This window comes from Saccoglossus kowalevskii, chromosome 8, assembly GCF_978046115.1.
Source record: "Saccoglossus kowalevskii chromosome 8, keSacKowa6.1, whole genome shotgun sequence".
Classification (NCBI taxonomy): Eukaryota; Metazoa; Hemichordata; class Enteropneusta; family Harrimaniidae; genus Saccoglossus; species Saccoglossus kowalevskii.
Window position 1 is genome coordinate 5,248,298 of NC_140648.1, and position 26,771 is coordinate 5,275,068.

Genomic DNA, 26,771 nt, shown 5'->3' on the forward strand with positions numbered 1-26,771 from the left:
ATAGAGAAAATAAAACTATAGCAAATTGAAATGAAGCATTGCATCATGGATGTTTTCTAGTTAATTGCTTAGAAACTTTAAATTGAGTGGCTTTGCCACTTTAAATTTGTGTGATAAGTATTCCAATATTTCATTCTAAAGCCCATTATTTTTAGTATATACATCATGTGTTATTGAAATACTAATGGAACAGATAAAAATATGCCAATTGTTATGCAACTTAGGTAATTAATATGCAACCAAAATATGTGACCAATTTTATTGATTTTCATGGATCGTGTTTTTTGTCTCAAAGACACACGCCTGTAAATCCATACAACTTTTTTCAAATAAATTAAGAAATAAATGAATAGCCTTACATCTCCTTTTCTGGCTAAAATAATTTACCTGAAGCAAGTGTATATGTGTTAGGATATGCATGGAGGTACTAACATTAGTACATGTACCTCTATGGGATATGCAGCACGGGTTTGAAATTACCCGGATACACTTGCGCCCGCTAGTTGGCGCAATAATAAAGATGGCGGCGCCCAATGTAAACGTGCCTGCAGACGCACCTGAACGTACGTAGCAAACATTTCTTATTTTTTCGTGCAGTATTTCTTGCCAACTTCATGTGCACGCATTATATATTCGTCTTTGAATCGAAAACCGTGCGATGTGCCAATGACGCGAAAACGTGATACGGTTGGCTCGATACAACAAGAATGACGATCTGACTCGGACTGCACTACACTCGCAGTTCTGAGTTCTGTTTAATAGCTCTTTGGGTTGCTGTAGTTTGTTTTTATTGTCGGTAGGAATATTTGACGGAGGAAATTATTAGAACTAAACAAACAAAATAATAATAAATGTAATAAACAGTACAGTAGGTTATTCTAGTGTTGTAAAGGTAAAAATCCGAAAAAGAGGTGACACGGTTTGCATATGTAACAAACATACCAGCACTTCATTAACCAGTTTACTAATTAAACAGTAACTCTATGGTGAATAAAACCTCAGACAACTGTTATATTAGATAAAACAGTGTAATAATTCTACGGGCAATAACAAATCGTACTGCAGCGAAACCCAGGGCTACAGACTTGCAGCAAGAGTCTTCTTGCTTTACTTGAGGGTCTGATCATTAGAAATTCAGGTGGGGATATATAGGGCCTCGGCGATGTTCTGCTAAATGGGTTACTTTTCCTTGTAAAGTTGACTATACATACTACCGGGGTATATGGGTTATTTTTTTATGAAAGAAATTGCTTAATGTGGGTCATATTTTGAAAAAAAAACATACATATCCAGAAATTACGCAATTGCATTTTAAAACGAAAATGTTTATTTTTTTCTCAAAAAACGCCATTTTTCAGACCAACATTTTTCTGTAACAAGATTGTTGTTTTGAGTTTAAGCAGCAGACCCTTTCAATTTGTTTCCTTCACTTAGTTTTGAGCAAGATTTTTCTTTAAGTATGCTGTTGCATGTTTCTTTTGGCTTTTCACTATAATTTCCTGCAGATTTTTTTAACCAAAATCATCCTTCAATCCTCAAAGTTACGAATGGTCAATCCCTTATCATTGAATTCGATGGACCATTAAATTTATTTATTTTGTTTTTTCAGATTGTCCAGGTACAGAAAGTAGTGATGCTGGTAAGGTATCTGCATGTGCTGGATGTCCAAATCAACAAATATGTGCAAGTGGTGAGACACAGGCACCTGATCCAGGTAAATATGCAAGGCTTAAAACAATAATGGCTTCACATATTGATTGAGGAATCGATTCTATGCTTTACCTTTAGTAAAATGCTTCTAGGTTTATAATTGTCTCTCAAATTAATGAGATTAGAACAAATATTAGAACTTGTATAAAGTGTTCTCGGCTGAATCAACTTTAGCTGTAGCTCATAGTCTGAACGTATTTACTTACCTGTCGATGGCTTGGCTTGCCGATATGGTGACTTACAGCAAAATGTGTCAAACAAATAAAAGAGAGTTAAAAATGAGTTGTCTTTCACAGTAGTGTGCGATGGAACCACAGCTAAATCAACACTAACCCTAATACATGTATGACACTGGCGGAATTATTTTTTTTAACTGTAAGGCCGTCACTGATCGACTCCTGAGTTGGATGGCGATTTCGCTTTCTAAAACCCTGGGAAAGTGTTTTATGTTTTTCGTGTAATTAGGAGTCCATATGCAAGATATATTTCCACCTGATTGTGATTGACGCATGTCCATACAATAATCGATCAGATTTAATGTCCCAGCATTATCCAGTGGACGGCAATAGTGTAATGTGTAAAAATTATGTCACATAATGTCCACATATGAACAATGGTATTTTAGTACTTTAACACTATATATGGGGTGTATGTCTGTTGATGTTGTCATTGCTGCTAACAATTTCTTGTGTCTAGTTTAGTTCTATGATCAATTAGTGGATACCAGTAATCTTGTCATGTCTGAGCTATCACATACTTGTTGGCGTATCTTAATGTATTATTGCGTCTATTTGAAATAATACAATAATACAAACGTACAACCTCCAAACAAAGGATTGTTTTCTTATATAATAATGTAGCATGTTTTTATTTATAATATTTTTTGTTCAAGCTATTGAAGTAATCAAAGGACGCATGTCATCAGTAAAACATAAAATACTAGTCTTGAGTGGTAAAGGTGGTGTCGGGAAGAGTACTTTCACATCTCATTTAGCCCATGGTATTGCACATGATGACACTAAGCAGGTAAGTTTGCTACCAATGATCAGATCTGCAGCATACAAGTACCAATGCATTAAATCTAGGTTCATAAACAGAAACAATAGATATTCCGCAGTTACCAAATATCATAATCTGCTTCAACAACTCTTTTGCAAACTATTCACTACAAATCACTACACAATTTAATGATTTCACATTTATTAGATGAAATGACCACAGTTAAAAAAAAAACTACTACAAATTTCACAATTTCCCCTTACTCTTGTATTTTGCGAAAATTGGACCTGTGAATTACCCCAACTCCATGTCTTGAGTTTCAGGTTAGCCTAACTCACATATTTGCAGTATTTGAACTTATGCTCTGTTATATTTTCCTGTTTTCACATAATCTTCAGCTAAGACTGTAGTGCTATTACAAATACCAGTATGACATATTCACACAATTTAATGTATGCGACTAACTAGTGAAAATATATTTGAAAAAATTTGGAAACAGTGGTCTTGTGCTTTTACTCACTGGCAGCCAATTTGAATCGAAAATTTATCAAGAATATATACAACTCATATTTATGGTTCAAAATATAGGTGGGTGCACCATTTTTTGCCTAAGATCTTCAGACTTTTAAGGTAGCGGGACTATTATTTGCATACTTGTTTTCATCTTCTAATTGTGACTAAATGATTACAAATAGACCCGGGAAAGTATATATTTTTAGAATCGCCAGATTTCAAGCTTTTCACAAGTGTATTTTGCATGCCGGTATCTGCATTCTAGACGCGTTACTCAATCAAAGGTGAAAAATTACTTTTTCTGTAAAAAAAATAATTACGCATTTATGCTGGCGATAAGAAGTATTTTTTTTCACTTTTCCTAGTTGTTCAATAGTCTGGTAAATTGAATGTGTCTGGTCAGTTTTATTCAAGCAATGCGTTTTAAAAAGTAGTGTGCTGAATTTCAATTACTGTTTTAGTCGCATTGCCCCCAACTCAAACCACAACTCGTTGGTAAATAATCGATGAAATACTGTAAAGGGGGTAATTATTCACTGGGTTTTAATTTAGTTTATTTCGCTGACTGGAAAAATGCGCTAAATTAAAACATCGTCAATATGTAAAATTTAGCATAAAACACATTATCTTAATGACGAAACCGTGAATTTAAAACCCACTGAATATGCCTGAAATGGTAAATCAGTGAAATTTAAACCCAGTGAAAATTAGTCATTTTACAGTAGTTTGTCTGGACACATTCAAGTTCCTCTCACTGTCACCTTAAAGCTGTGAAAATTTGGTGTTAATCCGACGACAATAAGTATACGTTATTTTTTGTTAAAGACCTTGTATTTTGAAAAACATAAACTCCTAGAAAACGTCCATGAAGTAACAGCAAAGATTTTCAAGCTTGTTTATCGGCACAATCAATTTGTTTCCCCATCAAGGTCTGTTTTAACATGTGTAGGGACATCCAAATGTGTAAGGCTATTGGAAACCAAAAAAATAAAGGAATGGAATAGCGATAATTGGATAAATTCGGCATATGAAAACAGCGGAGACAGACCACTCAAATGTTTGGAAACACTCATTGTGTGTCAGATAGCTACTGATAACACATCCTAACATTGCTTTGTCTTGAGTTTATCTTTGAAACATATAGGCACACAGATTAAACCTGTGTTGTTGATTTTGGAAAACACTACTGAGGCTGCCTTGTTTCCCTTCAGAAAATCTACATTTTAACCAACTTACATGACATTCTATGTTATGTTGACTTTATCACATGAAAGTTTATAGTGCATTTCATCAATTAATAAATAAATGTGAAAATCGTAATTTTCAACACAAATAATAGTCTCGCTACCTTAAATAGCCAGTCCTGAAATAACTTTCTAAATTACGGGAAATTCCTGTGTAAAAGTGTGATGGCTTTGTATAACCTTAATAATCACGAGAATGTATCTTACTGAGCTTCCAGCTTTGATGTATTGCAATGAAATATATTATTTGGTGATACACATGTATTTAGAATTAGCTTGGAGTGTGCGCATAATAATATGATAGTTTAACTTTGCATTCACAGGTTGCTGTGTTGGATATTGATATATGTGGTCCTTCAATACCAAAAATAATGGGTATTGAGGGAGAACAAGTCCATCAAAGTGGGTCAGGATGGTCACCTGTGGTAAGTAGGCTTTTAAAAGCAACATACATGTACATGTAGTTGGGATATATTTCTGCTTAAAAGATATTTTTGACATGTCTAGACCACTTGCATTACAACTTTACACATGCATACTACATCTTAAGATATTTCTTCAATTCAAGATGGTCAATCATTAGCTCCACTGTCGATGTAATCAAAAAAGCAGAGCTGTTCATATTACTGATTGTCTGTTGTCGTCAACATTACATTTTCGGCTTCTTCTTGAAAACAGCAAGTTCGCTTGGGTGACCCTTTCTCAGATTTGTTCATTTCGTGAATATTGTTGGTAACAATTGCTATTTTCAACTTCTACATGAAAATAGCTTGCCCAGTTGGTTTGATATTTATATGTACCGGTAGACACCTTGAGTTGACGATGGTCCGATTTATCCATTTTGTAACAATATCTTAAAATTTTTCAATTATAATTATTATATATGTAATTATATTTTTTCGTAATTTTTGGTAAATGCGATTTTTGACTTCTTGAAAATGGCTACCCCAATTGCTTCAATATAGTATATGTAGACACCTTGGGTATATCTAAGTCAGATTTGTTCATTATGTGGCGATACCTTCACTTCTAATTTTATTATTAGTAATTTTTGGTAAAAAATGCTATTTTCAGGTTCTTTTTTAAAATGGCTAACCATTTTCTGGTTTTTAGTCCCTGTCGCAGTTCAAAAACGAGGACTTATGAATTGACTTCTGTGCTTCTGTGTGACCATGTGTGCATCCAGATTCAAGAAAGCCGAATGGCGACAATTTTTGTGCTGAAAAATCAACAAAATCAAGCATTTATGGATGGATTTTGTTCAAACTTGGTACATACATTGGACATTATGGGACCTTGATGCATGTCCTTTTATTTTTTAGTTCTGATTTAAAATGGCCAACTGGCGGTTATTTTGTTTTAATGAATGCAGTTCTAGTGCAATATCTCTGCCATGCTTTGACTAATTATGTTCAAATTTTATATATTCATTATACATCATGTTATAAATATATAGGTGTAATCAAAATGACCGACCATTGGTCATTTTTTTTAATTAATGCTGTTCAAGAGCAATATCTCTCAATATGGTACTCATTTAATGATCAGATACAAGATGTCAATCATTTTAATGTTAACAAATTCACATCTCTGATATGTTTATGTTTCATTTATATCTTAAATTTGACTGTGCCATGCATAGCTTGTCTATGTAGACACCTTTCTTTTTTTCTTGATAATAAGTTTTATTTTCTAATTTTAGTGAATATTTTTGTCATTTTGACATATCAGTCGACAGGCTAATTGTTTATTTCAGTTTTGTTTCATGACAGGAATTATGCTAATGACTTGTTATTACATATTGGAAATATTGTGAATACTTTATTTTCTCCATTAGAAGCACATCTTCAAAAAAAGCACATATAGCCAAAAACTGTATGTATTGTATGCTGGATCATTAAAATGATTTATTTTGACCATTGTATATCTAATGTACAATTCTATATGGTAATATTAGATAGGACATTAAATAAATTCATAAAAAAAAGAGAAGAATACAAATGGGGACTATGACTATGCCATTGACGAAAACTTGTTTTTCAAAATGGCCAACTGGTTTCTATTGTTTTTCTGCTCTGACTAATTATATCCATACATCAATGGAAAATTATGCATTTTGTTATGTGATCTGAAATTGGTTGACTAGCGGCCATTTTGATGTTAAGAATTTTTAAATCTTAATTCTTGGATATGTCCACAACCGGTTCTCGGAGATGACTTGGTCTATTGCAATCTAATGTATGACAGCAATACGTATTTTATAGGATCAGATGAACTTTTAGTGATTCAGTAAAACATTTTCATTTTTATTTAATATATCAAGGTAATGGTAGTTTTTATTGTCTGAAACCTTTTTTATTAGCTTTTATCTCTGATTTACAGTATGTGAAAGGCACTAAATCATTGATGGCCACTTACAAACAAGTAAAGCTAACACTAGTTTAACTCTGTTTTATTTGTATGTATTTGCAGTATGTTGAGGATAATCTGGGTGTCATGTCAGTTGGATTTTTATTAGGCAGTCCTAATGATGCTGTTATATGGAGAGGACCAAAGAAAAATGGTGAGGGCATTTTAAGACTATCAATATTTATCACTTTCTAATAAGTACTTTTTTCTGCTACACGATTTCTTCTATCAAAGTTAAAGGTTTTATTCATAACTTCATTTGCTTGATCATTACGTTGGGAATAATTTTTGACACAACTAGCTTAAGGTTGCTGTGTTAGATTTTTATTCCCTGTTCAGACATAGTCCAAAAACTAAGACTTATAGTTTAACCTCCATGCGTCCAACCGTTCACACCTGTATCTCTGAAATGCCTCGGCTAATTACATACACATACATTTGTTTCATGATCTAATTCAATATGTTCAAACAATTTTTTAGCCACAAATTCATTTCTGCCATTCCAGAACCAGACCTCAGTAATGCATAGACGTATTTCATTCACATAATATTCTTTCCAGATCAGATTCAAAATGGCTGACTTGCAAAAAAAGGCATTTATTATTAGTGCCCGTTCGAATGAAGTCCGAAAACAAAGACTTATAATTCGGTCTCCGTCCATCCGTCCGGAGTCATATTTCAGAATCCTACCGACCGATTCTGTTCATTCTTTGCATGTGTCTATAGTACTTTATGTGGGACATATGCACATGCAGTGGTTGAGCGATTCGATTCAAAATGGCCGACTGGCAACCATCTTGTTTGTTGAAAATGTTGTATTTTGGACATGCTTTGTCAGTTTTCATTCAACATCTTTAGCCAACATCTGAAACTACCAAAAATATCCAAATTAATATAATTTCTAATAATAATTCAAGAAATATTGTGTAAAACCTTCAACATACCTATGATGGCCTAAGTTTTGACAGTCAGGCATGATGGCAAAAATGCAAACTGTTCGTCAAGATGTAAAACAATAAAGTGTGCTATTACACATATTTAATATTTATTCATGATTTATGACAGGTCTGATTAAACAGTTTTTACGAGATGTTGACTGGGGTGATGTAGATTATCTGGTTGTAGACACACCCCCTGGAACGTCTGATGAGCATCTATCTATAGTACAGTATCTTAGCTCTACCAATGTGGATGGTGCTGTTCTTATTACTACACCTCAGGTAGGTAGTAATAAACATCTTTTTATAGTACAGTATCCTAGCTCTACCAGTGTGGATGGTGCTGTTCTTATTACTACACCTCAGGTAGGTAGTAATGAACATCTTTTTATAGTACAGTATCCTAGCTCTACCAGTGTGGATGGTGCTGTTCTTATTACTACACCTCAGGTAGGTAGTAATAAACATCTTTTTATAGTACAGTATCTTAGCTCTACCAATGTGGATGGTGCTGTTCTTAATACTACACCTCAGGTAGGTAGTAATAAACATCTTTTTATAGTACAGTATCTTAGCTCTACCAATGTGGATGGTGCTGTTCTTATTACTACACCTCAGGTAGGTAGTAATAAACATCTTTTTATAGTACAGTATCTTAGCTCTACCAATGTGGATGGTGCTGTTCTTAATACTACACCTCAGGTAGGTAGTAATAAACATCTTTTTATAGTACAGTATCTTAGCTCTACCAATGTGGATGGTGCTGTTCTTATTACTACACCTCAGGTAGGTAGTAATAAACATCTTTTTATAGTACAGTATCTTAGCTCTACCAATGTGGATGGTGCTGTTCTTATTACTACACCTCAGGTAGGTAGTAATAAACATCTTTTTATAGTACAGTATCTTAGCTCTACCAATGTGGATGGTGCTGTTCTTATTACTACACCTCAGGTAGGTAGTAATAAACATCTTTTTATAGTACAGTATCTTAGCTCTACCAGTGTGGATGGTGCTGTTCTTATTACTACACCTCAGGTAGGTAGTAATAAACATCTTTTTATAGTACAGTATCTTAGCTCTACCAATGTGGATGGTGCTGTTCTTAATACTACACCTCAGGTAGGTAGTAATAAACATCTTTTTATAGTACAGTATCCTAGCTCTACCAATGTGGATGGTGCTGTTCTTATTACTACACCTCAGGTAGGTAGTAATAAACATCTTTTTATAGTACAGTATCTTAGCTCTACCAGTGTGGATGGTGCTGTTCTTATTACTACACCTCAGGTAGGTAGTAATAAACATCTTTTTATAGTACAGTATCTTAGCTCTACCAATGTGGATGGTGCTGTTCTTAATATAACACCTCAGGTAGGTAGTAATAAACATCTTTTTATAGTACAGTATCTTAGCTCTACCAATGTGGATGGTGCTGTTCTTAATACTACACCTCAGGTAGGTAGTAATAAACATCTTTTTATAGTACAGTATCTTAGCTCTACCAATGTGGATGGTGCTGTTCTTATTACTGCACCTCAGGTAGGTAGTAATAAACATCTTTTTATAGTACAGTATCTTAGCTCTACCAATGTGGATGGTGCTGTTCTTATTACTACACCTCAGGTAGGTAGTAATAAACATCTTTTTATAGTACAGTATCTTAGCTCTACCAGTGTGGATGGTGCTGTTCTTATTACTACACTTCAGGTAGGTAGTAATAAACATCTTTTTATAGTACAGTATCTTAGCTCTACTAATGTGGATGGTGCTGTTCTTATTACTACACCCAAGGTAGGTAGTAATAAACATCTTTTTATAGTACAGTATCTTAGCTCTACCAATGTGGATGGTGCTGTTCTTATTACTACACCTCAGGTAGGTAGTAATAAACATCTTTTTATAGTACAGTATCTTAGCTCTACCAGTGTGGATGGTGCTGTTCTTATTACTACACCCCAGGTAGGTAGTAATAAACATCTTTTTATAGTACAGTATCTTAGCTCTACCAATGTGGATGGTGCTGTTCTTAATACTACACCTCAGGTAGGTAGTAATAAACATCTTTTTATAGTACAGTATCTTAGCTCTACCAATGTGGATGGTGCTGTTCTTATTACTACACCTCAGGTAGGTAGTAATAAACATCTTTTTATAGTACAGTATCTTAGCTCTACCAATGTGGATGGTGCTGTTCTTATTACTACACCTCAGGTAGGTAGTAATAAACATCTTTTTATAGTACAGTATCTTAGCTCTACCAGTGTGGATGGTGCTGTTCTTATTACTACACCTCAGGTAGGTAGTAATAAACATCTTTTTATAGTACAGTATCTTAGCTCTACCAATGTGGATGGTGCTGTTCTTAATACTACACCTCAGGTAGGTAGTAATAAACATCTTTTTATAGTACAGTATCCTAGCTCTACCAATGTGGATGGTGCTGTTCTTATTACTACACCTCAGGTAGGTAGTAATAAACATCTTTTTATAGTACAGTATCTTAGCTCTACCAATGTGGATGGTGCTGTTCTTAATACTACACCTCAGGTAGGTAGTAATAAACATCTTTTTATAGTACAGTCTCCTAACTCTACCATTGTGGATGGTGCTGTTCTTATTACTACACCTCAGGTAGGTAGTAATAAACATCTTTTTATAGTACAGTATCTTAGCTCTACCAATGTGGATGGTGCTGTTCTTATTACTACACCTCAGGTAGGTAGTAATAAACATCTTTTTATAGTACAGTATCTTAGCTCTACCAATGTGGATGGTGCTGTTCTTAATACTACACCTCAGGTAGGTAGTAATAAACATCTTTTTATAGTACAGTATCTTAGCTCTACCAATGTGGATGGTGCTGTTCTTATTACTACACCTCAGGTAGGTAGTAATAAACATCTTTTTATAGTACAGTATCTTAGCTCTACCAATGTGGATGGTGCTGTTCTTAATACTACACCTCAGGTAGGTAGTAATAAACATCTTTTTATAGTACAGTATCCTAGCTCTACCAATGTGGATGGTGCTGTTCTTATTACTACACCTCAGGTAGGTAGTAATAAACATCTTTTTATAGTACAGTATCTTAGCTCTACCAATGTGGATGGTGCTGTTCTTAATACTACACCTCAGGTAGGTAGTAATAAACATCTTTTTATAGTACAGTCTCCTAACTCTACCATTGTGGATGGTGCTGTTCTTATTACTACACCTCAGGTAGGTAGTAATAAACATCTTTTTATAGTACAGTATCTTAGCTCTACCAATGTGGATGGTGCTGTTCTTATTACTACACCTCAGGTAGGTAGTAATAAACATCTTTTTATAGTACAGTATCTTAGCTCTACCAATGTGGATGGTGCTGTTCTTAATACTACACCTCAGGTAGGTAGTAATAAACATCTTTTTATAGTACAGTATCTTAGCTCTACCAATGTGGATGGTGCTGTTCTTATTACTACACCTCAGGTAGGTAGTAATAAACATCTTTTTATAGTACAGTATCTTAGCTCTACCAATGTGGATGGTGCTGTTCTTATTACTACACCTCAGGTAGGTAGTAATAAACATCTTTTTATAGTACAGTATCTTAGCTCTACCAGTGTGGATGGTGCTGTTCTTATTACTACACCTCAGGTAGGTAGTAATAAACATCTTTTTATAGTACAGTATCTTAGCTCTACCAATGTGGATGGTGCTGTTCTTAATACTACACCTCAGGTAGGTAGTAATAAACATCTTTTTATAGTACAGTATCCTAGCTCTACCAATGTGGATGGTGCTGTTCTTATTACTACACCTCAGGTAGGTAGTAATAAACATCTTTTTATAGTACAGTATCTTAGCTCTACCAATGTGGATGGTGCTGTTCTTATTACTACACCTCAGGTAGGTAGTAATAAACATCTTTTTATAGTACAGTATCTTAGCTCTACCAGTGTGGATGGTGCTGTTCTTATTACTACACCTCAGGTAGGTAGTAATAAACATCTTTTTATAGTACAGTATCTTAGCTCTACCAATGTGGATGGTGCTGTTCTTAATACTACACCTCAGGTAGGTAGTAATAAACATCTTTTTATAGTACAGTATCCTAGCTCTACCAATGTGGATGGTGCTGTTCTTATTACTACACCCAAGGTAGGTAGTAATAAACATCTTTTTATAGTACAGTATCTTAGCTCTACCAGTGTGGATGGTGCTGTTCTTATTACTACACCTCAGGTAGGTAGTAATAAACATCTTTTTATAGTACAGTATCTTAGCTCTACCAATGTGGATGGTGCTGTTCTTAATACTACACCTCAGGTAGGTAGTAATAAACATCTTTTTATAGTACAGTATCTTAGCTCTACCAATGTGGATGGTGCTGTTCTTATTACTACACCTCAGGTAGGTAGTAATAAACATCTTTTTATAGTACAGTATCTTAGCTCTACCAATATGGATGGTGCTGTTCTTATTACTACACCTCAGGTAGGTAGTAATAAACATCTTTTTATAGTACAGTATCTTAGCTCTACCAGTGTGGATGGTGCTGTTCTTATTACTACACCTCAGGTAGGTAGTAATAAACATCTTTTTATAGTACAGTATCTTAGCTCCACCAATGTGGATGGTGCTGTTCTTAATACTACACCTCAGGTAGGTAGTAATAAACATCTTTTTATAGTACAGTATCCTAGCTCTACCAATGTGGATGGTGCTGTTCTTATTACTACACCTCAGGTAGGTAGTAATAAACATCTTTTTATAGTACAGTATCTTAGCTCTACCAATGTGGATGGTGCTGTTCTTATTACTACACCTCAGGTAGGTAGTAATAAACATCTTTTTATAGTACAGTATCTTAGCTCTACCAGTGTGGATGGTGCTGTTCTTATTACTACACCTCAGGTAGGTAGTAATAAACATCTTTTTATAGTACAGTATCTTAGCTCTACCAATGTGGATGGTGCTGTTCTTAATACTACACCTCAGGTAGGTAGTAATAAACATCTTTTTATAGTACAGTATCCTAGCTCTACCAATGTGGATGGTGCTGTTCTTATTACTACACCTCAGGTAGGTAGTAATAAACATCTTTTTATAGTACAGTATCTTAGCTCTACCAGTGTGGATGGTGCTGTTCTTATTACTACACTTCAGGTAGGTAGTAATAAACATCTTTTTATAGTACAGTATCTTAGCTCTACTAATGTGGATGGTGCTGTTCTTATTACTACACCCAAGGTAGGTAGTAATAAACATCTTTTTATAGTACAGTATCTTAGCTCTACCAATGTGGATGGTGCTGTTCTTATTACTACACCTCAGGTAGGTAGTAATAAACATCTTTTTATAGTACAGTATCTTAGCTCTACCAGTGTGGATGGTGCTGTTCTTATTACTACACCCCAGGTAGGTAGTAATAAACATCTTTTTATAGTACAGTATCTTAGCTCTACCAATGTGGATGGTGCTGTTCTTAATACTACACCTCAGGTAGGTAGTAATAAACATCTTTTTATAGTACAGTATCTTAGCTCTACCAATGTGGATGGTGCTGTTCTTATTACTACACCTCAGGTAGGTAGTAATAAACATCTTTTTATAGTACAGTATCTTAGCTCTACCAGTGTGGATGGTGCTGTTCTTATTACTACACCTCAGGTAGGTAGTAATAAACATCTTTTTATAGTACAGTATCTTAGCTCTACCAGTGTGGATGGTGCTGTTCTTATTACTACACCTCAGGTAGGTAGTAATAAACATCTTTTTATAGTACAGTATCTTAGCTCTACTAATGTGGATGGTGCTGTTCTTATTACTACACCCAAGGTAGGTAGTAATAAACATCTTTTTATAGTACAGTATCTTAGCTCTACCAGTGTGGATGGTGCTGTTCTTATTACTACACCCCAGGTAGGTAGTAATAAACATCTTTTTATAGTACAGTATCTTAGCTCTACTAATGTGGATGGTGCTGTTCTTAATACTACACCTCAGGTAGGTAGTAATAAACATCTTTTTATAGTACAGTATCTTAGCTCTACCAGTGTGGATGGTGCTGTTCTTATTACTACACCTCAGGTAGGTAGTAATAAACATCTTTTTATAGTACAGTATCTTAGCTCTACTAATGTGGATGGTGCTGTTCTTATTACTACACCCAAGGTAGGTAGTAATAAACATCTTTTTATAGTACAGTATCTTAGCTCTACCAGTGTGGATGGTGCTGTTCTTATTACTACACCCCAGGTAGGTAGTAATAAACATCTTTTTATAGTACAGTATCTTAGCTCTACCAATGTGGATGGTGCTGTTCTTATTACTACACCTCAGGTAGGTAGTAATAAACATCTTTTTATAGTACAGTATCTTAGCTCTACCAGTGTGGATGGTGCTGTTCTTGTTACTACACCTCAGGTAGGTAGTAATAAACATCTTTTTATAGTACAGTATCTTAGCTCTACTAATGTGGATGGTGCTGTTCTTATTACTACACCCAAGGTAGGTAGTAATAAACATCTTTTTATAGTACAGTATCTTAGCTCTACCAATGTGGATGGTGCTGTTCTTATTACTACACCTCAGGTAGGTAGTAATAAACATCTTTTTATAGTACAGTATCTTAGCTCTACCAATGTGGATGGTGCTGTTCTTATTACTACACCTCAGGTAGGTAGTAATAAACATCTTTTTATAGTACAGTATCTTAGCTCTACCAGTGTGGATGGTGCTGTTCTTATTACTACACTTCAGGTAGGTAGTAATAAACATCTTTTTATAGTACAGTATCTTAGCTCTACTAATGTGGATGGTGCTGTTCTTATTACTACACCCAAGGTAGGTAGTAATAAACATCTTTTTATAGTACAGTATCTTAGCTCTACCAATGTGGATGGTGCTGTTCTTATTACTACACCTCAGGTAGGTAGTAATAAACATCTTTTTATAGTACAGTATCTTAGCTCTACCAATGTGGATGGTGCTGTTCTTAATACTACACCTCAGGTAGGTAGTAATAAACATCTTTTTATAGTACAGTATCTTAGCTCTACCAGTGTGGATGGTGCTGTTCTTATTACTACACCTCAGGTAGGTAGTAATAAACATCTTTTTATAGTACAGTATCTTAGCTCTACCAATGTGGATGGTGCTGTTCTTATTACTACACCTCAGGTAGGTAGTAATAAACATCTTTTTATAGTACAGTATCTTAGCTCTACCAATGTGGATGGTGCTGTTCTTAATACTACACCTCAGGTAGGTAGTAATAAACATCTTTTTATAGTACAGTATCTTAGCTCTACCAATGTGGATGGTGCTTATTACTACACTATTATCACTGAGCATCATTTAACATATATAGGAAAGAAAGTGCCAACTTTGTAACAATGGGGCTATTGACAATGAAATTCATGCACTTTTAGACTGTAATCATACTGGAATAACAAATGCTCGTACTGAATTTCTGAATACAGTCAACATTTATAATGAAAGTATACTTAAACTATCAAAACAACAAATGTTTGCAGAAATTTTAAGTTCGAGAGATGGGTTCATTGCCAATAGTGCTAGCAAATTTATTGACAGCATATTATTTTACTATAAGGAATTTTACTTAGACTTTAGTCTTTTATTTTTTTAGCTCCGCTGTCGACTTTGTCGAGCGGAGCTTATCATATGAGTGATTGTCCGTCGTCGTCGTCCGCCGTCGTCGTCCGTCGTCGTCCTTGTCAATGTTTTACTTTTTCGACTTCTTCTTGAAAACTACAAGCCTGAATGCTTTGATACTTGGTGTATATGTACCTTGGGTAGACCTCTCTTAGGTTTGTTCATTTCATGTTGATATCTTCAATTCTCTAATTTTGGTGAATATTTTTGTCATTTTTGGTAAAAAGTGATATTTTCGACTTCTTGTTAAAAACCGCAAGTGCAAATGCTTTGATAATACATATATAGGTACTACATGTGGACCTCTCTCAGATTTGTTCATTTTGTAATGATATCTTTAATTCTCTAATTTTGGTGAATATTTTTGTCATTTTTGGTAAAAAGTGATATTTTCGACTTCTTGTTAAAAACCGCAAGTCCAATTGCTTTGATACTACATATATAGGTACTACATGTGGACCTCTCTCAGATTTGTTCATTTCGTGATGATATCTTCAATTCTCTAATTTTGGTGAATATTTTTGTCATTTTTGGTAAAAAGTGATATTTTCGACTTCTTGTTAAAAACCGCAAATCCGATTGCTTTGATATTACATATATAGGTACTACATGTGGACCTCTCTCAGATTTGTTTATTTTGTGATGATATCTTCAATTCTCTAATTTTGGTGAATATTTTTGTAATTTTTGGTAAAAAGTGATATTTTCGACTTCTTGTTAAAAACCAATAGTTCAATTGCTTTGATATTACATATATAGATACTACATGTAGACCTTTCTCAGATTTGTTCATTTTGTGATGATATCTTCAGTTCTCTAATTTTGGTGAATATTTTTGTCATTTTTGGTAAAAAGTGATATTTTCGACTTCTTGTTGAAAACTGTAAGTCCGATTGCTTTGATATTACATATATAGGTACTACATGTGGACCTCTCTCAGATTTGTTCGTTTTGTGATGATATCTTCAATTCTCTAATTAATTTATTTTGGTGAATATTTTTGTAATTTTTTGGTAAAAAGTGATATTTTCGACTTCTTGTTAAAAACTGTAAGTCCGATTGCTTTGATACTATTCATATTGTTCATTTTCTAATGATGTCTTCAGTTCTTTAATTGAAATGTGCATTGCTAACAGCGGAGCTATCTCAGCCGATAGGCTGCTTGTTTCTTTTGTCTCGTGTGTGTACTTATGTTTTATTATGTTTAATGTCTTTTGACCAAAGATAATGTAACAAAATATATAATTTAATGTCAAATAAAATATACTATATACGGTATATATATTTCATTGGATGCAGGAAGTTTCACTTCAGGATGTCAGAAAAGAAATCAGTTTTTGTCGGAAAGTAAAGCTCCCTGTCATTGGTGTTGTGGAGAATATGAGTGGATTTGTTTGTCCCAACTGCAAGGTAAATAATACTAATGTCTGTCACTGCCCATATAAAGCACTTGTGCCAGGATGCGTCATCTCGGAGGACAGTTTTCCTTGAATTGTTATTAAAATTATGCTGAATAGAAAGTGGCTGTCAGTGCTATATTGTACAGGTGTCATACGGTAGCATTGACAGATGTCTTTGATAAGGAATACTTGCAAGATTTGAGCCAGTGACTTCAACGACCAACAAATGTAAACAGAGCCATCGTACTTGCATCCCTGATAACTGAGTGTGAGATCACCAGTCAAATCTTTCCTATACATTTTGTATTACTTTTGCGTAATAATAGCTTGGCAGTCACTCACAAAATACTTAAAAAATAATGAACGACCCACCAACCCATAATGGACGAAAGCTCACATATTATTGTATTGAACTTGTATACATTGCGAGTGAATGAGTGACTGATGTGTGGTGTGGAGTAGCATTGCAGTGATCGCCCAAGCGAACGGCACACCATGACTGGTACGCCGTATCGGTGTCCACCGCGGCCTTGCACTACGCTACGCTAGATCGTCACCGTGGTCCAGCTGGATCGACTGAGCATAGAGGTGCATACCCGAGGTACATGCACGTAGTTGCATCGTTACCCCATCCCACTAGTGTTTTCGAACATCAAGGTAGATATTAATTATTGACAACTGTCCTTTCTGTGTAATAGTTATTTTAAATTCCACGACAGGGCTCGGAATTGACGAATACTTTGAAGCGGGCGAACAAACATGACCGAAAAGCTAGTGGGTGTTAGCCATCCTAGAAGGAGAACCAACAGTGATTTTAATCTCACTGTATAAATAAACAGACACACACATGGGAACACGGATACTTTCATTTATTTATGCAAACTGTGCCCGGACTGTTACATTTACCGGGAGTCGAGGCTGAGGAAATGTCATGTCGATCTTTCGTCGATCTCGTTTCGCAAATTTTGTAGTACTACTCACTACAAAAACAGAACAAATTCATCTCTCTGTACTCGTAGACATAGTACCCCCATTTCGTTTATCGCATTTGCTTGGATAAATAATCCTTGGTTAACCTCACTTCATCAACATGATTGGGCGAACTAATCAGGAGGCCACAAGGACAGCGGCATCAGTCGCGGAATCTAGAAGCGCGCTTACTAGATGGAACGCTTCGACCGAACGCGCGTAAGCGTACAGAGCAGACGACAATTCCCTCCCAATATTGTCTGATTTTGATATTGGAATCGGCTGTTAATGGTTATGGACCGTTTAATTCGATGTTATTTTTTCCCATTATATACTTGTTATCTAACAATTTCTCTTCTTTTTCAATAGTTTCTTCTTTATTCGTTTTCGAAAATAACATTGTATTCATATCCATGGGACAGGGCCTTGATGCTCAATAATGTAATACATTATCGCAAATAATCTGCTGCAATGACATCATAAAATCCACTGGTATTGATAATGCTATAATATAATATCCAATACTGTAATATGTATCATACGAACCAGAACTACTAAGTGAGCAAATGCCATTGACTGGCATTAATGTTGTTATGGAAACATTAATAAAAACATGGCTTCAGAAACTTGTCTCAGAATTTTCTGGCATACCCACATGTACCTGACCTGGACCATTGCTTGTTTTTGTCAATGCTATATATTCTTATTGCTATCTCAATTCCAGCTGTTCTGTACATATATATATATATTATTCAATGACCATGTTTTTCGATGCCGATTAATTCATTTCTAATTTGGACCAAGTTGCATCTAATACTTAGTATGCTTCCTCTGTTTCGGGAAAAAGCCTTAGATTCATAGAAATGGGAGGAGATATTTAAGGTTGAGAACTTCTATTGTCCTTATAAATTGTTTAGAACATGTGGAATCCTATGTGCAACTTTATCTGGATGTAGCACTATCAATGTCTTGTGCTAGTCTTGTCTTGTATTAATACTAAGTACTGATGACATCATATCTTTATTTGCATTAGACTGAATCTCAAGTCTTTCCACCAACAACAGGTGGTGCAGAGAAGATGTCAATTGACATGGATGTACCATTTCTAGGAAAATTACCCTTAGATCCACGGATAGGTCAGTAATATCATTTAATGTTTGTCAGTACAATCTACAATATATGCTATTTCAAGTATTGTTTTGTTGCAATGTAATTTCTCTAATGAATTGATAAACTGTATTTAAGAGCATAGTGTGACTATTAATTTGGGTTACATTCATGTGTTCACCTTTCATTTCTTGACTTTGATACAACAATAAGATATAGGTCAACTGTTTTTTTGATCCTTATGTTTTGGCTAATTAGTAGTCATGTTGGTGAACAATCAAATATCTTTTCTGAGATATTCCTATAGTGATTGTATTCAAAAAATTCCACTAGGATTCATAGTGAATGAAAACTTTCCTTGCATCAAAAATGTCCTAAGTATGCTGGCTATATTGGCTGTACATGTTTTACTCATTCTTTTCTTTTCTGTGTTACTTAGGTAAATCGTGTGATGAAGGTAAATCGTTTTTATCAGAGGTTCCTGATTCACCTGCAACACAAGCTTACAAACAAATAATTGAAAGTGAGTTATATTATTAACAGCTCATTTCTTAATTGTCAACAAATGTCATATGTTATGTACCACACAAGAGTCGATCAAGCCTCAAACATATTTATGAAAATATTTCAGCTATGGTTTCATTCATCATAGTACAACTTTTCTTTACTTTCTTCTCAGAAATACAAGACTTCTGTACAGGCAGTCAACTTATGGAAACCTGACATGGACTACTTTGTTTAATAAACTATTCATCTCCATTTTAACTTGGCACATGTAAAATATAGAGGAAGCCAACAAGTTTGAGGAGAAATCACATTTACATATTTCAACACTTGTATAAGGTGAAATAATAAAAACGTAAAGGGAAGCAGAGGTCTGCACATGAAATTTGACATCTACGAGTGAATTCTGTCAATAAAAACTTGTATGGGCTGTGAAGTAGACGACAAACATCTGCTTTGCCTGGTGTCATTTTTCCTCTAAAGGACCAGTCAATGATGTCATCAGTGAACACTGATAAGTGAACCCATTCATTCTAGTACATCAATCCCATAGAAATGCTACTATGAAATACCTTGTTAAGTGACAATTTAAAATGTGTATGAATGCCATAATTCATGTTAAGCTTCTTGAAATCCCAAATATAAAATCACTTTGTTGGTTGAGAGAAATCGGCAGAACTAACTTGAAAGTGAAGATTGTTTACTAACGCTTAATATACCAAATCCAGATCTCGTAAAGAGGATGGGAGGTTTAATGGGGTTACATCGAAGAACAACTAAATTATAACTACTTGCTGAAATTTATATGATCAAAGGTTTCTTTATGAAAACTGTAGGATATAGTCATAGATGGCAACTTTAGTTTCAAATAGCCTTGGCAAAGTGTTCATTGTGCAATGAATTGTTTGTATGCAAGAAATTTTCCACTGTTGATTTACTATAAATATATAATGTTATTTACTATGTTACTATATGTCCCCTACTGCAATATAGATCCTAGCAAGATTCAAAAGCCCACTGTTCAGTCAAAACAGTGGTAGTTTTTGCTTGATTTTGATGCGACAGATTTTATCTACCTAGAATGTGATCTTACTAAGTCATTCAGTCGATATACCAGCTTTAAATTCACAATTGAAAAACCAGAAATTATGAATCCTCGTAGGCACTAGGATACTCATGTGCAGCTTCTTTGACTTTATTCGACAGTTGAAAATAAAAATACTGTATTTGCTCTTAGAATCGCACCGTTCTCCAAGCTGAAAAAGTGTTTTATTTTGACTCCATCACAAGCACAATTACATGCATGTAAAACTATTATTGTTGGCCTATTGCCTGAATCATTTACATCAACAATTTCAACTATTTATAAAAAGGCATTTAAATACCAAAAGAAATTGCATTAAAATTAATTTTAGTATAGACATACCCAAAACTTAAGTTGATTTGCTTCTAATGACAAATATGGTAGCTACTGTAAAGATTGCATAAAGCACACAAGTATTATCAGTACATATAGGAATGATAGGTAGGTATAATTCCCATTGGATAGAAACAAGCATTTCACTTTCTCAGCTTCACCTTATAATTAATATTATATTAAATATACACAAATTGTTTAAACGGATGAAAATATGGAATAAAGAATAGACAATGATATAAAACCTGCAATGTACCACGATTCTAAAAAAAAGCACAAATATTTTGAAAATATTGTTTTTTGATGTATGAGAGTAAATAATTTTAATAAAGTCTCAGTTATTCGTAAACTACAGCATTTTGCACCAGCTGTCAATCCTTATATTGTTGACATCTGTGACTAGATGAATTGCCATGCGGTCTAAGTGAATGTCAACAAGCTCAGATCACTACTTTCGGAGGCTGTCTGTATTATTTAAGTATAAATTTAATAAATATTATAGTTCACATCCTCCACTGTGTATCTCTATTTCTGTTCAGCTGGTGTCATGGCAGTTGTGGCCTGAAATAAAACAAATATTTACTAAATAAACCCAAAATTTGATAAAAAAGTGTGCAAAAAAACAAATAATTACCATAGTAGCCATTGTCACATGTATTTTTGATTTCCCTAGTTGCTATGCTACTGACCAATAAGAAACAAGTGTCTTTCACGAGTAGATGTTCATGGGTATTGCGGGCATGGCTTTGACGTACTTTATACTAATATATGTATGGATATGATCATACCAAAATATCATGATTTCTGTTATTTGTCCTCTTTCATCGGTGTGCTTGAATAAATAATAGTGCTTTTCTTTCAAAGACAGTTGGGCCTGAATGACCTCAGTAACCAACATGTTATATAATAAGGCTGATGTCATAAAAACCATGTGTAAAATCTTGATGCCTGCATGTCTTGTAGCCTAGCAACTAGAGATCCTAAATTTTGAGTCTTTCACATCAAAACATTTTCAAAATTCTATTTTTTTTAATAATGGGTTTGCGAATTTTAGACCAAATTACTATAATATAGGCCTTTACTCAGTTTTGTGCTATTCTGTCATATTGACAAATCAATTTGTAATACTGTAAAATACTTTATTTTAGCTGAAATTAATTTTCGCTGAAAAAAAGAATATTCGCTAGTTTTATTTTCACTGAATCATTCCTTCAGCGAAAAAATTAATTTCAAGCGAAAATATAGTATTTTACAGTACAAGGTATATGCATTCAGCACACACAAAAAAATAGAATTAGTTTTTTGTTGATGCCCATTATTGTATTCATAGTTTCCTTATTTGAAATTAACTGCATCAGCAACATTAAAAGAACTCTAGATTCAGCAACTGTTTCTCTGTTTACATCTGAAGTGGCACCAATACACGACACAATAGAATTAGAATCCAATCACTGAACGTTTTTTCACCGTTATTTGTTGCTAATGTGCAGTAATTGTAGTGTTCAATCCAGGGTGTAAAGAAGATGCAAAGTATAAATTTTCTAGAGACGAATTTTTATAATCAGTTTTCATGAATGCCATAAAATTAGGCAGTTTAATCTTCTTGAGCTTGGGGTTCCAGTAGACTTAACATACAACAGACTTTTGTCATTTCTCATTCGTAACAACTTGAGAATGCATGAGGCAGTATGGCAATTCCATTGACTGACGCATGGTTGACAGATTACATACTGCTTGAGTACATACTTTGCGGTATTCTCATGATGACATTATTATTATTATTATAGATCTTTTTTCTGCTTGTAGTAATAAATATTGAGTGAAACGCATTTTCAGCTTACCGTCCTTAATAGTTGGGCTCCTAGAAAACTTGTTGCCACTGTTGTGAGTTTCTTCTTTGCTCCCACTTTACATCTGATATAGCCATATAAATTAGATCCTGTCAACCCTAATGCAATAATTACAACCATCTAAAACAAAGAAAACACAAATTATAATTTTGCATTTGAGTTGCTCATGTCGGCAGATTTGAACTTTGCCGAAGAAAACATACACACATGCTACCATAATAAAGTTATTTTTAATGGTAAAAAGACATAACTAGAATACAGATTTAACAAAACTTAAACATCCTGTTCTTGTGCTGCTCTACAAATTACACTGCAACACATACTGTGAACCACTTTTATATCACAAAAGACAAATTTTCACAAAGTTGTTGACTTTCGTGAAATCTTGTTTTGAGGATTTCTCAGTAAAAAATATGTGGTAGACTGTATTCAATGTTTTTTTATTGAGGACTATGTTTGCCATAGTGTGGTGATGTCGATGAAAATGACAGTCCCCACTGGTACGGTACTTTCAAAGTGATCCCTTATAAGCTAAACATCAGACTTACAAAAAGATAGGGTGGATTTTGTCTGAAAAAAATAATTCTATGCAATTCCAAAAGAAACCAATGACCTGTTTAAATGTGTCAATTGTTTTAGTGTGGTTAGTATGTTAATTGAGGTGTTATAGTTGTTTGTGGCATGATACAAGGCATTCATGTCTTTAATGTCTATTATGACAGACATATGATACAAACTGGAATCAATTTACATAGCTTTCATTATGCATTTCTAGCACTAAAATGACTGCCGTTTGGTCATCCTATGTAAGCACATGTAAATGTGTGACATGATGTATGTGTGAAGTTTGAACATGATGAATTTAGTCATGTCGGGGATATGGCTTGAAAATAAAATGCCCAATGTGAAAAACAAAATTACATTTCAAGGTTCCATAATACTCAATGTCCAAAATGTTTGAATGAAATCCATACTGTCAATGGCCACCATTCAGCCATCTTGAATCAGAAATAAAAGTACAACTTTAACTAGTCACGAATCAGTGAAATCACGAAAAGCACTGAAAGATGATGTGTTCATTTAAAATAACGTATTCTACAGTAAATGTGAGTGTTATACTTACAAACCACTTGAAACTGAGACTGAATAATGATGCAAACAAGAAAGCTACCCAGATAACCGGACATACAATCAATCCAAACCAAAATATCCTGGATTCTGTTATAGTTTCTCTTGTCTTACTCTATAATGAAAAGAAACATCATATGAATATCATTATCTATACAAAGAAGAGTCTTTTATGGATGCAGACATCATGTGACAACAATGCAATGTAATCTTAAGCAAGTAACCTAGTGTTATCATATTGTGAATGCCAAATTCCAGCAGCATTAATCTCCAAGTACCCCGTATATGCATGCTATCTGAGACGCAATATGTGTACCATAATACCAAACTTATTTACCTGGTACATTTTTGTTAAAACCGTGGCTCCGGGTCTATAGGGACAGATGGAGACCAGGTTACAGTATACAAATTGCACTCCATGGTAAATTATCTGGTCAAAATGCTTTAACCATACAAAAAATTTAATATTTGTAGAATACAATTTCAGTGTTAGTTTAATAGTTAGGTAATTTTTGCCCAGAAAGGCATGTTTTAAACAGCCATGTTAGTCTTCAGAATGACAGTAAATCATAGGTTTATTCAAATAACATTGTAAACAGAATGTGTGCCATTTAAATAACATTTCCCATAATGTATTGGTTTAATGCGAGGAAATTGCAGAGCCATGCTTCAACAGTAATTGGTTCTAACACATAGTTTTTTCAGCATCAGATATTTTCACTAATGGCCACTGATCATTAAATACAGCAACCACGCAGTTGCACTTTTTTCTTAGAAAAGCACTATTTGGAAAAATTAGCCACCAAGATTAGAATATACAGCAATTATAGAACTGGTAGAACGAGTTGACACCAACAAAGCCGGTTTTCTCATTTTGTATAGAACACAACCCAGGAAGTGAAATTTCCCAGTAATGATGATAGAGCACTAAACTTTGACAACTACATAAAGAATAGACCATTATTATTTCCCTGATAATGAACACCAGAAATGGTCACCAAAATGTTAAAACCAGCAAAGCACATGAAACGTCAAGTTTTTGGTGGTTTTTATGTTTATAGCATTCACTATTTGGAGCAAAATTTTATTTGACTGACAATTGATGTATTATTAGACTGTAAAGCTGTTGTGCAAGCTGTCACCACCAATAGATCTACACCACACAATAAAACTATTAAAGCACACAAACACCAGCGTTGTCTTCCCTAGAAGTTGGAAATCAGTACTCACCACCCAAATGACGAATGGCAATTTTGAAACAAGTAAAATTATTTTAATCAGGACAAGTTCACACACATGTATACATTGTATACATTGATATAGTTTATTGCATTGGTGTAGATTAGAAGTGCATTGAGATCATAACCATATGACTACTATTTTTTTATTTTCCAGGATTTCAATAATTCAGACTATACAGTTCTGTGAGAAGAAATCAAGGTTACAGTTGGAAGAAGGTTAGGAATCTATGTAATTTTTTGCAAGGGTTTTGGTTAAGTTTTGGCATGGTATCCACGTGTTTTACATGATAATACAAATGATGTAATGGTTACCCTTACTTTCAGAAAATTGCAAACTACTGGGTTTTAAGTTCACAAACTTTGCAGGGAAGCAATGAGTTCTATTGTTATTTTACATGGATTTGATTTCGTAAATTACTTACCAGGGAAAAAAAAAAAAAAGTGAATAAATAATACATTTACAGAACATTTCATATACTAGTATCCTCCAATATCTCTGATGTACACTTTCAAATAATTTGCTAGAAACTGTATTGAGCACCTGAAAAGAAGCTTCATCTGAGAAAAGTCTTTAATAATATTGTACCAACCTTTCTAGATTCAAAGACCCAATGACTTTTACCATCTTCGTCAACATGATTCCACCATCTCAAGCCAACCATCAATCTACCTGTAATGTTTTTCACTGTCCAGAAATCCATTGATAGTAACACAATTATGATGACAAAAGAGGCAATAAAACTATTACTGAACCATCCACAGAATAAATAGGCTACTATGGAGAGCACTCTAAAAAGTAAATGGAATAACGTGGCCAGTGGATGCCTGAAAAAAACGACACAAAATGATATTAGAGATGCAAGTTTCTCTGCAGAACTTGAAATTTAGAGTTGATACGCTATTCATTTTCAAAAGAAAATTATAAAATTGCCTTAGCATTTAAAAATAATTGATGCCTCCATGAAGTTCATGCCCTGTATGTATATATTTATCACACTCAAAATCCGGAAGTGGAAATCGTCTTTCCTGCATAAATATTCATCTTACAACGAACGATATGTATTATAAAACTGCATTTCACCGTCAATTGCTAATCATTTCAAAATGTAAACAATAATAAATATTATTGATATTGATTTCCATGTTTTGTTTATTTATTCACCTGTTAGACTAAAAGAAACATCATAGTTTTTTTTTCATACTGGTAAAATCATGGTTAAGTTGACAAAAAAGAAAGTGGTACAATGTGAATCACCAAATCCAACACAGTACACGCCACAGACAGCAGCTGTGCGTAAAATTGCCAACGTGTAAATCGTAAAATAATCAAACAATTATTAATACCTGATTCTGCGCCTCAATTTAGCTGCGTCTTCTTCACTGGCGAAGTCCAACGCCACATCCTCCGTGTCGTCAACGTGTGACTGAAAGAACATGTCCAGAATAAAACTCAGTTGCTACAAGGAAAGTGCTAAGAATCAGTTCTAAATATAGTGAAACTGGAGGTGCTTACCATCATCGTGATCCCGTGAAACCTTTAACGTATTAATTATTTATAATATGGCCGCCTTAAGGTTCCTTGTTATAATTATAATTCTGATATATAATGCGTGGCTTGATGACGAGATTAGTAGTAAATTTGTATACTAAATAAACATAAGATACGTTTCGAAGTCT

General features: G+C 34.3%; 2 protein-coding genes across 4 annotated transcripts; one reads left to right on the top strand and one right to left on the bottom strand.

The window, feature by feature from the left end:
- The first annotated feature begins 507 nt into the window (after positions 1 to 507).
- LOC100368768 (cytosolic Fe-S cluster assembly factor NUBP1 homolog) lies at positions 508 to 19,906 on the top strand. The gene is made up of 10 exons (XM_085502060.1): positions 508 to 563; positions 1,610 to 1,714; positions 2,603 to 2,736; positions 4,790 to 4,891; positions 6,939 to 7,029; positions 7,941 to 8,095; positions 16,778 to 16,888; positions 18,881 to 18,983; positions 19,394 to 19,477; positions 19,634 to 19,906. The coding sequence occupies exons 1-10, from the start codon at positions 521 to 523 to the stop codon at positions 19,675 to 19,677; spliced, it is 972 nt and encodes a 323-aa protein (XP_085358186.1). The 5' UTR covers positions 508 to 520; the 3' UTR covers positions 19,678 to 19,906.
- Positions 19,907 to 20,632: 726 nt separating this feature from the next.
- LOC100368923 (Golgi apparatus membrane protein TVP23 homolog B-like) lies at positions 20,633 to 26,625 on the bottom strand. 3 transcript variants are annotated; one of them, XM_002732083.4, is made up of 6 exons: positions 26,608 to 26,625; positions 26,439 to 26,518; positions 25,685 to 25,919; positions 23,849 to 23,968; positions 22,717 to 22,845; positions 20,633 to 21,436 (listed from the first exon to the last, which is right to left on the bottom strand). In XM_002732083.4, exons 1-6 carry the CDS (start codon positions 26,611 to 26,613, stop codon positions 21,401 to 21,403), a joined length of 606 nt encoding a protein of 201 aa, XP_002732129.1. In that variant the 5' UTR covers positions 26,614 to 26,625; the 3' UTR covers positions 20,633 to 21,400. The 3 variants fall into 3 exon arrangements, with proteins under 3 accessions (XP_002732129.1, XP_085358185.1, XP_006813228.1); XM_085502059.1 differs by lacking the exon at positions 26,608 to 26,625 and having other exon boundaries at positions 23,849 to 23,962; positions 26,439 to 26,599; XM_006813165.3 differs by lacking the exon at positions 26,608 to 26,625 and having other exon boundaries at positions 26,439 to 26,599.
- Positions 26,626 to 26,771: the final 146 nt, after the last annotated feature.